Source organism: Zeus faber (genome assembly GCF_960531495.2).
Source record: "Zeus faber genome assembly, chromosome: 20".
Lineage (NCBI taxonomy): Eukaryota > Metazoa > Chordata > Actinopteri > Zeiformes > Zeidae > Zeus > Zeus faber.
Window position 1 is genome coordinate 20,405,970 of NC_137207.1, and position 12,500 is coordinate 20,418,469.

Genomic DNA, 12,500 nt, shown 5'->3' on the forward strand with positions numbered 1-12,500 from the left:
TAGACATTCGCATCGTGCGAGCTGCGTGGTGTGGACTCCGTCGCTCTGTAGTGGTCACAAAACCACACCTGTGTAGGTGTCTGTGTATCGTCTTACCTGGTTGACGTGGGCAGGGCTTTTGGTTTAATATTTCATCTCTTTTACTCTTTCCGTAAATTAAGTCATTCTGTTCACATCTAACCCGGTGTTGGTTGCTGTCCGTGATGCGTTTCGTGGACTGGAAACGCATCAGAAAACTAGGACCCGGAAAAGTATAAATAATCACAGACAGCCGTCACCGCGCCTTTACGTCACTACCTCATCATTGCCCGACACGGCTACAAACGGTCACCTGTCCGTCACTGAGAGTGCAGCTCTATTTCCACAGACAGCACAGTGAGTTACAACAATGAGAAGTTCTGGTTGACAGGCAAACATGGACGGTTATTTTAGAGACATTCCATCTACCGGCGCTGCGTTTTACAAAACATGTGACGCAAACAGCCCATCGTACAGAGCAGAGAAACAACCATGTGACACGAACAGCCAATCGTACAGCAGGAACGTCGGTGGTTCCTCCGCTCTCTCCCCAGCCGGGGCAGGGGGCAGCGCGCAGCGGGGGGCGAGCACCCCCGGAGCTGACGCGGCGGGTCATCCTCAAACGCCAACCTGAGCCGGCTGCCATCCCCACAAAAGGAGAGCGATTATGGAAAGAATCCGCGATTTTCAGTGACGTCTGGTCTGACCCTCGGTCTGTTGCAAACGTCCCCGCAATATAATCACAGAGCGCAGATTCAGGAACCTTGGATTATGGAATGAAAAGCTATAATACGTACCTAACATGACTAAACTGGACCGTTTCTATTGCTCTATGCAGCTATATTTATTATTATTATTATTGTTATTATTATTATTATTTTATTATTATTATTGTTATTGTTATTGTTATTATTATTATTATTATTATTGTTAGTCAGGTGTTGCTGTATTCCTTTTGTTGTCCATAGATATTTTTCCCCCCCATTTTTTCTACTGCATCAAAATGCAGGTGCCGCAATTCCCACCACCTCTAAAAAGACAGGATCATGTTTCATTCCTTCTTTCCTCCCTCTTTTAACTGGCTTTCACAATGTATTTTAAGACAAAAAAAATAAAAAAATAATTTGTCCCTATGGCTGTGCAGGTCCAACAGTTGATACACGCAGCCCAAAGGTGGATAAATGGAAAAAAGGGTGCATTAATACTGTACACACGATAAAAATCACACAGTAATAACTGTAATAAAATAAATATCCTAATGCTGTTATGGTGTCAATATAAAATATATATAAAATATATCTTTAGAGTAGGATATTGCACCAATTTTTTTTTAATTCTATATAAATAACCATCTATCCAACCATGATAAGCAACTGTGAAGCCAATTTTCAAATGATTTGCGGGTTGCCAGGTTTGAACTCCACGCCTCGTGCCAGAACATTACCGTCAACAAAACTCAGTCGACTTAACTGGCAACCGGAGGTGATAACGGCTGATAATCATGAATGGATAACTGGTGATATGGCAACAATAGTAAATTAAAAAAAAACATTTTTGGTTGCTCGAAGGTGTATTTCACAGGAGCTAGGCTAGCTGATCCCATCTGCAGCCTTGCATTGTGCTAACACGGTAAGCATGCAGCGGCTATCACTGTACTGGGGACACAGCGATGAAACTGGTATCGACCTTCTTGTCTGAATTTGGGTTGACATTGACAAAAGGGAATTTCTGACAAAAATTGGAGAATACCCTTAAAGCTCCTCCAGTATAGGATGCAGTATACTAGTCATTGTTTTTATATGGTTTTATAATCCTGTTTTAGATTAATTCTCTTTAATCCTGTTTTTAATGCGTATTAAAATTCTCCTTTGTCTAATTTTTCAATTACTTTGGTGTTTTCTTGCTTTGTGAAAGGACTTTGCAACCCTATTCCAAAAAGTCTAAAATAAATTAAAGTTGACCAATTTCATTATTATTTAGCTGGCCAAATGCCAGCCCAATTTCTCCCCAGAAAAAACCCCCGAAAAAACAAGCAAAACGCAGGCAAACAACAATAAAGCTTTCATGAATCCCTCTCCCTCCATTCTAGAAAGGTTGACATTTACCAACCTTTCCGCCCAACTCTTCTCGCGATGCCGCCCGCACATCGTGTAACCCGGTGAAATGTTCATTTTTTTTTTGAGCTCGGCAGATTGTTTTCTGGAGACTCACGCTGAATTTGAGGTTGGGCTCCTCGTTGAGGTTGACTCGGGTCACCACGTGTCCGCTCTTTTCCTCCACATCAAAGATACTGGAGGAGTAGGCGTCGGCCTGAGGGTCCACTTTGTAGCGCACCAGACCTGCCGCGGTGCCCTGGAGAAACAAGCGCCAGGACGTGAGGAGGGTGGGAAACCTGGGAAATTTAATTAAATCTGCAGGGCCAACACCAACTGGCCACTCCATACAGGCAGTGTAGAGGAGGTGGAATAGAAGTCGAGTGGAGACTTTACCCTTAGTAGAGGTGGTGCAGAGACAGCAGCGGTAGAGTAGAGGTATAGTAAAGGGAGGAAGACGAAGGGTAGCAGTAGAGGTAGAGTAGAGACTTTACCCTTAGTAGAGGTGGTGCAGAGACAGCAGCGGTAGAGTAGAGGTATAGTAAAGGGAGGAAGACGAAGGGTAGCAGTAGAGGTAGAGTAGAGACTTTACCTTTAGTAGAGGTGGTGCAGAGACAGAGCAGCGGTAGAGTAGAGGTATAGTAAAGAGACGATGATGAAGGGTAGCAGTAGAGGTAGAGTAGAGACTTTACCCTTAGTAGAGGTGGTGCAGAGACAGAGCAGCGGTAGAGTAGAGGTATAGTAAAGGGAGGAAGACGAAGGGTAGCAGTAGAGGTAGAGACTCTACTTCTAGTAGTAGAAGTAGAAGTAGAGGTGAGGTAGATGTAGAGTCAAGGTAGAGGAAGTCAGAAGTAGGGCACTCTACACAAACATTCTGAAACATTCTCCACTTCATAACTCCATAGAACCAGTAGAGTAGTGTAGAGGTAGGGCAGAGGTAGAAGTAGAGACAATACCTCTAGTAGAAGAGGTAGAGAAGCAAAGGGTTAGAGTAGAGCAGAGGTAGAAGTAAAGAAGAGGAAGAATAGTGTAATGGTGGGGTAGAGGTAGATGTAGAGTAGAGGTAGAATAGTGTGGAGGTACAATAGCAGTAGAGTAGAGGAAGAATAGTGCGGAGGTAGAAGTAGAGTAGAGGTAGAAGGACAGCAGAGGTAGAAGTAGAGTAGATACAGAATAGGGTAGCGGTACGATAGAAGTAGAGTAAAGGAAGAACAGTGTAGAAGTAGAGCAGAGGTAGAAGTAGAGGTTACTTTTAAGGTTAACATGAGTCCAGCGGAGCCGCCTGCTCCGTATGAAAAGCTCAAATGTACACCAGACGTCCATTTGATTGAGTTTTAACTGTGTGTTTGATTACGTTTCTGTCCTTTTTACCTCTCATTACGGTTTTACCAGCAAAACCACAATGGGCTGTTTTCTTCCGTGGCAGAAAAGCAGAGTAGAGGGTTCGGCTGCTTTGAGTAATTACTAAATTGTATGTGGTCATTATTTAATGAAAGTCGTATTTTCTGCAGTGATGCACCCGCTCCGTCAGAACGACACCGGGATGAATAATGGCTTGTGATTCATCTTCAATTTTCCGAAACAAAATACTCTAGAAAGAGTTCGGGCGGAAAATCGAATGCTGAACAGCCGTTTACGTTGGGCCTCGGCAGAACGTCAGAGAGGTTTTGGTTCTCGCCAGATCAAAGTCGTTTCCTTCACTGGGTGAACAAAGATAGTCTGTGTCCATTAAATACTTCAAAATAATTACTTTAAATACTTGAAAACCTCCTTAAAAAGAACATTTTTGAATGACATATCGTCTCCATTGGGATTTATACAACAAGCGCTATTATTGGAGTTATTATGGGGTGCGGTGGTTGATTCTATTCAATTTACTGATAATTGTGTTGACAAAAAATGACCGGGATACCGCCAACGGTATGCTATCATTGAACCGTTGCCACGGTAACATAGCGGTAAGTTTTAAAAATAAAAGTCAAATAAAGTTTGTTGTCACATGTCTACAGAATGGGGCAGAATGTGAAATCCTTGAATTGTCAGATGTAAAAATTGAAATGTATGACGGTCATTTTAAAGAATATTACTGAAATTGTGGATTTTTGTTGGAGGGAGGGGGCTATACATTGGACCGCGTTGGCCTTCAAAAGGTTACGGTTAAATCATTGGCGAAAATATCGTAATTCAGTAGAAAGAGTCTCAGTTATTATAACTAATATAGCTGATATAACTGAAAAGTAAAGTTAATAAATAAGAATAATATGGTTACTAAAACTAATATACTTATAAATGATTAATATAGCTATAATAAGTAATATAATACGAACTGTAATGACAATACTAGCTATTAAATTAGTGTATTTATTACATTAGTAGTTATTCACATATATGTTTTGATATTATTGTTTCTTTTAATGGGGATATGTGTGTTTATGTGCACTAAAGTAGTCGAAATGTCAGTAACACAACAGCCAAACGGGTTCCTACCGCTGGGTCTGCGTCACTGGCCGTCACCGTGGTAACGACGGTTCCCTTCACAGCGTTTGGGGCGACCATTCCTCTGTACAGCGCCTGGCCGAACGCTGGGGAGAAGTCATTCATGTCCTGCACGCACGCACGCACACAGCAGAGTCATTATCTATAAGCATTATAATAAATATACAATATAATTACAATGCAATACGATGTCATACAATAATTACATTTTGTCACAGTTATATTATTATTATATTGATGATATTATTACTTTTTATTTCTACCGGGAAAGTCAGTCGAAAAGTAAAGAAGAAGAAGAAGAAGAACAACAACAACAACAATAAGATTTTGAATAAGTATAAATAGTAGTAAAAGAAGAGGAACAAGAAGAACAAGAAGATGAGGAAGGAAGAAGAACAACACCAACAGGAAGAACAGGAAAGGAGGAGAAGAAGAACTGACCAGTATATTGATGGTGACGGTGGCCACCCCGGGCGGCATGCTGCCCCCTGCCTGCACCGCCTCCGCAGTGAAGGTGTAGGTGTGGCCCCGCTGGTCCAGGGCCTCGTAGTCCAGGACCTGCAGGACCGCCAGCTCCCCGCTCAGGGGATCCAGGCGGAACAGGCGGCGGACCTCCCTCCCCGGGGCGTCGGCCCGGATCCGGTACGTCATGTTGGAGCTCAGGTCGGCGTCCGCCGCCTGGGAAGAACAGGGAAAAAACGACAAGAAAAGAGAGGTGAAGAGGAAAGATGAGGGGAGGAAACGACAAAGGACGGGAGAGCGGAATTTTAAACGGATGGGTTCATCTGTCCATCCGTCCATCCATCCATCCCTCCACCGTTCATCCCTACATCCATCTGTCAATCCATCGATCCATTCATCCGTCCATCTATTCAACCATACAACCATCTGTCAGAAAATTCATCCATCCATTCATGAGTCCATCCATCTACCCGTCTGTCAGTCCTTCCATCACCAACAGTCAATCCTTACATCCATTAAAAAAACATCCATCCATCCATCCATCTGACAATGCAGCCATCAATACAGCCATCATCCAACAATCAATCAATCCATCCATCCATCCACCCATCCATCCATCCATCCATCATTCATCCACCCATCCATCCATCTATTCATCAATCAACCCATCCATCCATCCATTCATCAATCCCTCCATCCATTCATCAATCCCTTCATCCATCCATCCATCCATCTATTCATCCATCAATCCATCCATCCAGCAATCAGTCAATTCATTCTTACATCCATCCATAGATCCATTCAGCTATCCAACCATCTGTAAATCCCTCATCCATCCTTCCATCCATCAATTCATCCATCCATCCATCTATCCATCCATTCATCTATCCATCCATTCATCCATTCATTCATCCATCCATCAATCCATCCCTCCCTCCCTCCCTCCATCTTCCCACCTCCAGCCTCAGTATGACGGTGCCTGCCGGGCTGTTCTCCGGCAGGTCGGCGACGTAGGCCGGCCGGGTGAAGACAGGGCTGTTGTCATCCACGTCCAGCAGGGTGATGGAGACGGTCAACCTGGAGCGCCGCGGGTCCACCCCGCCGTCCCAGGCCTCCACGATCAGATCGTAGTGACCCTTGACCTTGAGGGTAAACAAAGGACCAGGGTGAGTTTGGAATAATCCTCCTCAACCCCCTCTATTTTGGTGCAGTAAGGGGGATGCACGGGTGATGGGAGCTGGTCCACATCTCTGCTCCACTTGATCTCAGACATCTGAAGCAGACAGCAGGAAAACATGACATAGCCGCACATATCTGTAATTTTAACAATTTTATGGAAGAAAATGTCTGCATGCAGAAAAAATATAGATATACTTTAATTGTATTGGTTCTTAGTATAGGCATGGACACAAGAGCTGGTTCTCATTAAGTGTACTTGGTGTGATAAAAACAGTGTAGTGCTAAGTGTAGTAATAAGTTAGGTATTTGATTTTCTGAACGCTATACAGAATTATATGTAGCCATAGGTCAGTTTATCTCAACAGAAAAAAATCGAGGGACCTGTCACTTGTTTTCCGAAAAATAATAGTATAATAATAATACTAATAATTCTTGTTCTTTTCTTGTGAAGATGTCAAAAAACAATAACTGTGCTGCAGTAACAGGCAGTTGATTTATGCAGCGCTCTAAACGCGAAACATAAATTTTTAATTGCAAAGCACTTTGAGACTCCAGAAGCGGCGAATAATTGCAGGACCATTTCCCATTATCTATAAATACATATATGCATGTTTATGAGTGTTTGAGCGGATCGCCTTATAAACGAAACAACCCGTGTTAAGCATATCAGACCAAAAGTCTGGCATTTCAGACATAATATCCTCAGGAACTTTACTGGAAAAACGTATTGTCGTTATTTAGTTAAACAAAAAAATGTGTGTATTGTAATAAGATAAAATATAATAAGATGTGATATATCTACAGTATATATATATATATATATATATATATATATATATATATATTTATATGTACAGGTGAATATGCTGCAATCCGATAAAAGGTCAGAGTCTCAAAAAGTCCCAAAAATCAGTGTAGAAAATAACCTGTGAGCGCAAGATTGATATGAAATAATTATTTTTGAGTACAAGATAAATTACACACGTACTGTACGTACATACATATTATGTGCACAAGAGAAAAAATAAAAAATAAAATAAACGAAAAATACAAATTTTCAGGCTCTGTAAAGGACAGCGGCGAACGGGGTCAAGGGTCAGATTAGCTGCCCCACGGACTGCTCCCCTGACCTGATTGTTTTTCATTGTTGTTGTGTTTTGAATTGAAACTAAGTTAACAAAAAAAAAAACCCACTGCCTCAAAAATAACAAATTGGCTGATTCAATCAATTTACATCATTTTTTCGGAAGCCAACTCGCGTGCCACTCCAAGAGTCCGTTCGGGTCGTCCCACACCATAGTCCAAAACATGTATGACTCTGCTTATTATTATGGCCTGCTGATAGTGATGCACGGCTCGCAAACGATTCGTTCGTAGCGAACAAATCCTTTAAATTCCTCCAGAGTCGGGAATCACTCCAACAATAGAGTCTCACACACTGAAAATAATCACTGAGAACTAAATTAAAGTCCAGGGTAAAGTAAGGCATCATTCTTGCTAAATGTGACTGATTTACTCTTTAGCATTCCACCAGAGTAAATCACTTCGACAGAATTGAATGTTTCTCGCTAGAATTCCATTCGCGACTGAGTGTGAACGGTGAGGAACCGAATCTCGGAAAAGAGTCGAACCTTTCACCACGAGTCGTCACCATCAGGGCAGAAGCTTGACCTGCGGGAGCTGTTGAATTGAATGAACGAACGTATTCTTCAAAATATCTCTCAGATATCGGAGTCATCTGCCTCCGCTTTACCTCGCGGTCCAGCGTCGCCGTGGTGACGATGGCTCCCGTGGCATTGATGGAGAACAGGTCCTGGTGGTTGACCAGACGGTAGAACACGTGACCGCTGGAGCCCAGGTCGGGGTCTGTAGCCTGAGGCGCGCGCACACACACACACACACACACACACACACACACACACACACACACACACACACACACACACACACACACACACACACACACACACACACACACACACAGACACACACACAAATATGAGTAATTGGCAGTAATTTATATAAATGTATGTCTATTGCAAAATACTTTTCTTCATTCAAATTGGAAGTTTCCTTAGAAGAAACTAAGCATGTATGTGTGTGTGATAGAGAGAGAGAGAGAGAGAGAGAGAGAGAGAGAGAGCGAGAGAGAGACTCAAAGTGTTTTGAAAATCACTACACTTCCCAATTTCGTGCGTTGCTTGTGCCTGTGAGTGTGTTGGAAAGAGATTTTTTTTATTTCATTTTTTACGAAAAAAATAAAAAAAATAAATGAATAACTACAAGGCTTACAGTGTCCTTTTTTCGGTAACTTTCACTCATTTGTATATATCCTTGACTGCAACATTGACAGCACATTTCATTTCATTCTGTTTCAATTTTCTTGCCTTCTGTTCAATTTTTTTGTTTTCCATTTGCTTTGAGAACATCAATATTGTTCACTATTTTGATAAAGCTTTGAATTGGAATTAAGAGAGAGAGAGAGAGAGACAGAGAGAGAGAGAGAGAGAGAGAGTTAAATGCTCAAAGTGGGTTGCGAATTTCCCACAAAAAGAGGGAATAGAGCGGCTCATTCTTCTGTCGTCTTTCTGGGTTTGTCCAAGACCCCACGGTCCCAGCAGGACGACAGGCAGTGCAGGTTTCCCAGAGTTCATTTCACCTCAGTCTGTCTGGTGGGGTTCCCCCGGCGAGCGCCTCTCAGACGACATCACAACACACCAGCAGAGATCACACGCCAGACACACACACACACACACACACACACACACACACACACACACACACACACACACACACACACACACACACACACACACACACACTCCACAAGGAGCCATACACACATGATATCCCTGTAGGGGTGTAAATGTTGTATGTGTGTGATGTTATGGGTGTGTCGTGCGAGCTCTCATCCGACCGGAACAATGAGCCGAAATTAATTCCCTAACGGATTCATAAAGGATTCTATATATACGGGGTGGGACATATGAGGCAGCAAGTGAACAGTCAGTTGTTGAAGTTGATGTGTTGAAGCAGCGTAAGGATCTGAGCCACTTTGACAAGGAGCACATTGTGATGCCAGACGACTGGGTCAGAGCATCTCCAAAACCACAGGTCTTGTGGGCTGTTCCCACTATGCAGTGGTTACTACCTACCAAGAGTGCTCCAAGGAAGGACAACCGGTGAACCGGCGACAGGGTCATGGACGCCAAAGACTCATTGATGCACGTGGGGAGGGAAGTCTAGCCCGTCTGGTTCGATCCCACAGAAGAGCTACTGTAGCACAAAGTGGTGAAAAAGTGAACGTTGCTGTGATAGAAAGGTGTCAGAACACACAGTGCATGGCAGCTTGCTGCGTATGGGAGCGCTCAGAGTGTCCATGCTGTCCCCTGTCCACCACTGAAAGCACCTACAATGGACACGTGAGCGTCAGAACTGGACCATGGAGCAATGGAAGAAGGTGGCCCGGTCTGAGGAATCACCTTTTCTTCTACATCATGTGGACGGGCGGGTGCGTGTGCATTGTTTACCTGGGGAAGAGATGGCACCAGGATGCACTATGGGAAGAAGGAAAGCCGGCGGCTCACTTTGACACGTACCACCTCCTCCAACATTGTAAGGCGGGTCAGAGCTGTTTTGGCAGGACGAGGGGGACCTGCACAATATTGGGCAGGTGGTTTTAATGATATGGCTGATCGGTGTATATACTGTATAGCAGTGCACCAAGTTGTTTACCACTGATTGACAACCACTATTTGGCCTTGAAAATAGATTTAATCAGGTTTTCAGGGTTTTTATCGACTTTTTTGAACTTCCGCAAATATGCTATTTTGGCTATATGCTGATGCTAATGGTGCGGCTATAAAAAAGGAAGTAAGAGATTAGAAACAGAAAGCAAGAGACTGTCAACTGGAAGTAAGAGACTAGAAACAGGAATTAAGAGCTTCGATTAAGAGAATAGAGAAAGGAAGTGAGCGACTAGAAACAGGCACTAAAAGACACAAAGCAGAAGTAGGAGACTAGAAACAGTAAATTGCGTCGCTTCCTAATCCCAACCTGCTCGAGCCACAATACGCTCTGGATGCACTGCGACAGTTCCAACAAAGTCAGTTTTCAACAAAATCTGATATTAGCCTCATTCAAAACATGTTCAAATAATACTCTACTTTTTTTCCTGTCTTCAGAAATGGGATTACAGGTTTTCTTTTTAAGGCTTAGACAGTTGCCCCTTTGGACTGCACTGAAGCACAGTGAGACGCTGCAGCAGTGTGGTGAGTTCCTCAGCCGTCCACACAACAGAGCACGGCACCTTAAATCCATGTACCATCAGTGGAAAGGTCCAGAGGAACAGTGGGATTTACCGTAAACATTAAGACATTGTATGTACACTGAACAACTAACCCTTTGCTTTCATCGTTGTGTTGCTTAGCAACCATAGCAGCCTACTTTGAAGCAACTACATTTCTTGGTGGAGGAAACGCATTATTTACTTTGATTATGAATAAATTATGCTATCTAATTTTTATGATAATGCCATAACCAACGTTTTATAATAGAAATAAACCACTTCAGGCCTCTCGGCTCTCCACTGCGTGTCACGCATAACAATGCTCCCCATGGTGGGTTTACACTACACAACTTTGAAAATCCTAATGTTGCTGTACCGCCCACACTACACAATCCTAAAAAAAAAAAAAAAAAAACCCGACTGGATTTGGAGGAGAGAAAGGACTGCATTGATTGTTAGTTCTGCAGAGAGAGTTAATCAGACCGAGTCAATTAGAAGTCTATAATTATAACTGCAACACAAATCCCTAATATCCCATTGATTAGAAGCATTCCATATAGTCATAGATTTTTTCTCCGCCCCTGGTTTCCAGTCGCGCTCTCATTGGCTATCAGTGATCACCGTGCGTCAATCGTCAAATGTCTCAAACTACAGGATCTCTTGCACTGACAAAATCAAACCAGCTTAAAAATATTGGGACGTCTGGGATGGCTGAAAAACTGGCTCAAAGGATACGAGAACTCGAATACCAATCACACTGACTCTGTATGTATTCGGGCTGTGAATCAATAAAATCAAAAACAAATGAATCATCCAAATTGTTGTGATTAGCTGCTCAATATGTTGTGATTAATCGCTGAATACGTGGAGATGTTGTGATTAATCGCTCGATATGTTGTGATTTGCCCCTTGATACGTTGTGATTAATCACTCGATACTTTGGGATCAATCACTCAATACGTTGCTATTAATCGCTGGATTTGTTGTGATTAATCGCTCAATACGTTGTGATAAATCGCTCGATACCTTGTGATTAATCGCCCAATCTGTTGTGTGTACATATATATATATATATATATATATATATATATATATATATATATATATATATATATATATATATATATATATATATATTTATATATATATATATATATATATATATAAATATACATATATATAAATATATACAGTATATACAATTAATTGTCTTTGGGGAGAAACGTCCACTGCAGCATGACTAGTAGATATTTAATGCTTTAAATGTTTTCTTCAGTGAGTCAGGCTTGTTATGCAGTGTGTGTCTGAGCGTGTGTGTGTGTGTGTGTGTGTGTGTGTGTGTGTGTGTGTGTACTTGCGTGTGTGTGTCTGGCAGAATAATAACCATCAGAGATTGAGTAATTAAGAGCTTGGTCTGAAAGGGGATCAATTGTAAGTTAATTAGGACTCTCTGTATTAACTCAAATAAACACTGTTCAGTTCAGATAAAAGAAGAAAAATGGGGTTCGGGCCACGGCGGCTCCAAATCGAACAGAGAATTAAGCTTCTTGGTGATTATATTGCTTTTTTGTTTTGCTGTTTTTCCTCAGGAGAAAATAGCGAAAATGAGACAATGAGAGAAACAATAAGGAAATTAGGGGAAGACACATGGATTAAAGACATTAAAGAAATAACCCGTCCATGGTTAATAGCTTGGATCAGTGAGGGTAGGACGCTTCTAAGCTCTACTCAGAGCTTCTCAGGGCGGGTTCTGATCCGAGGATTTTAACTTTTAATTCTGATACACCACTGTATGACACGGAATACTACATAACATAGAGTTTAACTGGGGTTTATGAATCATCCTGATTATGATTATGACCTAATTGTAAATTATCTGAGTAATTATGGCTGCAGATATTAAAATGATGGAAAATAATCAGCCTAAAGAGGCAGATGTTTTACTATTGATGAAAAAAAGAAGC

General features: G+C 42.1%; 1 protein-coding gene across 1 annotated transcript in view; it reads right to left on the bottom strand.

Annotated features, from left to right (window-relative positions):
* LOC307245636 (protocadherin-15-like) overlaps window positions 1-12,500 on the bottom strand; it is a gene marked incomplete at both ends in the record, with an annotated part of 144,376 nt that overhangs the window by 32,066 nt on the left and 99,810 nt on the right. Inside the window, 5 exons of the mRNA XM_080021282.1 lie at window positions 2,230-2,370; window positions 4,599-4,715; window positions 5,049-5,285; window positions 6,026-6,211; window positions 8,002-8,121. Coding sequence (XP_079877408.1) covers window positions 2,230-2,370; window positions 4,599-4,715; window positions 5,049-5,285; window positions 6,026-6,211; window positions 8,002-8,121 — 801 coding nt within the window. The remainder of the gene's footprint in view (window positions 1-2,229; window positions 2,371-4,598; window positions 4,716-5,048; window positions 5,286-6,025; window positions 6,212-8,001; window positions 8,122-12,500) is intronic.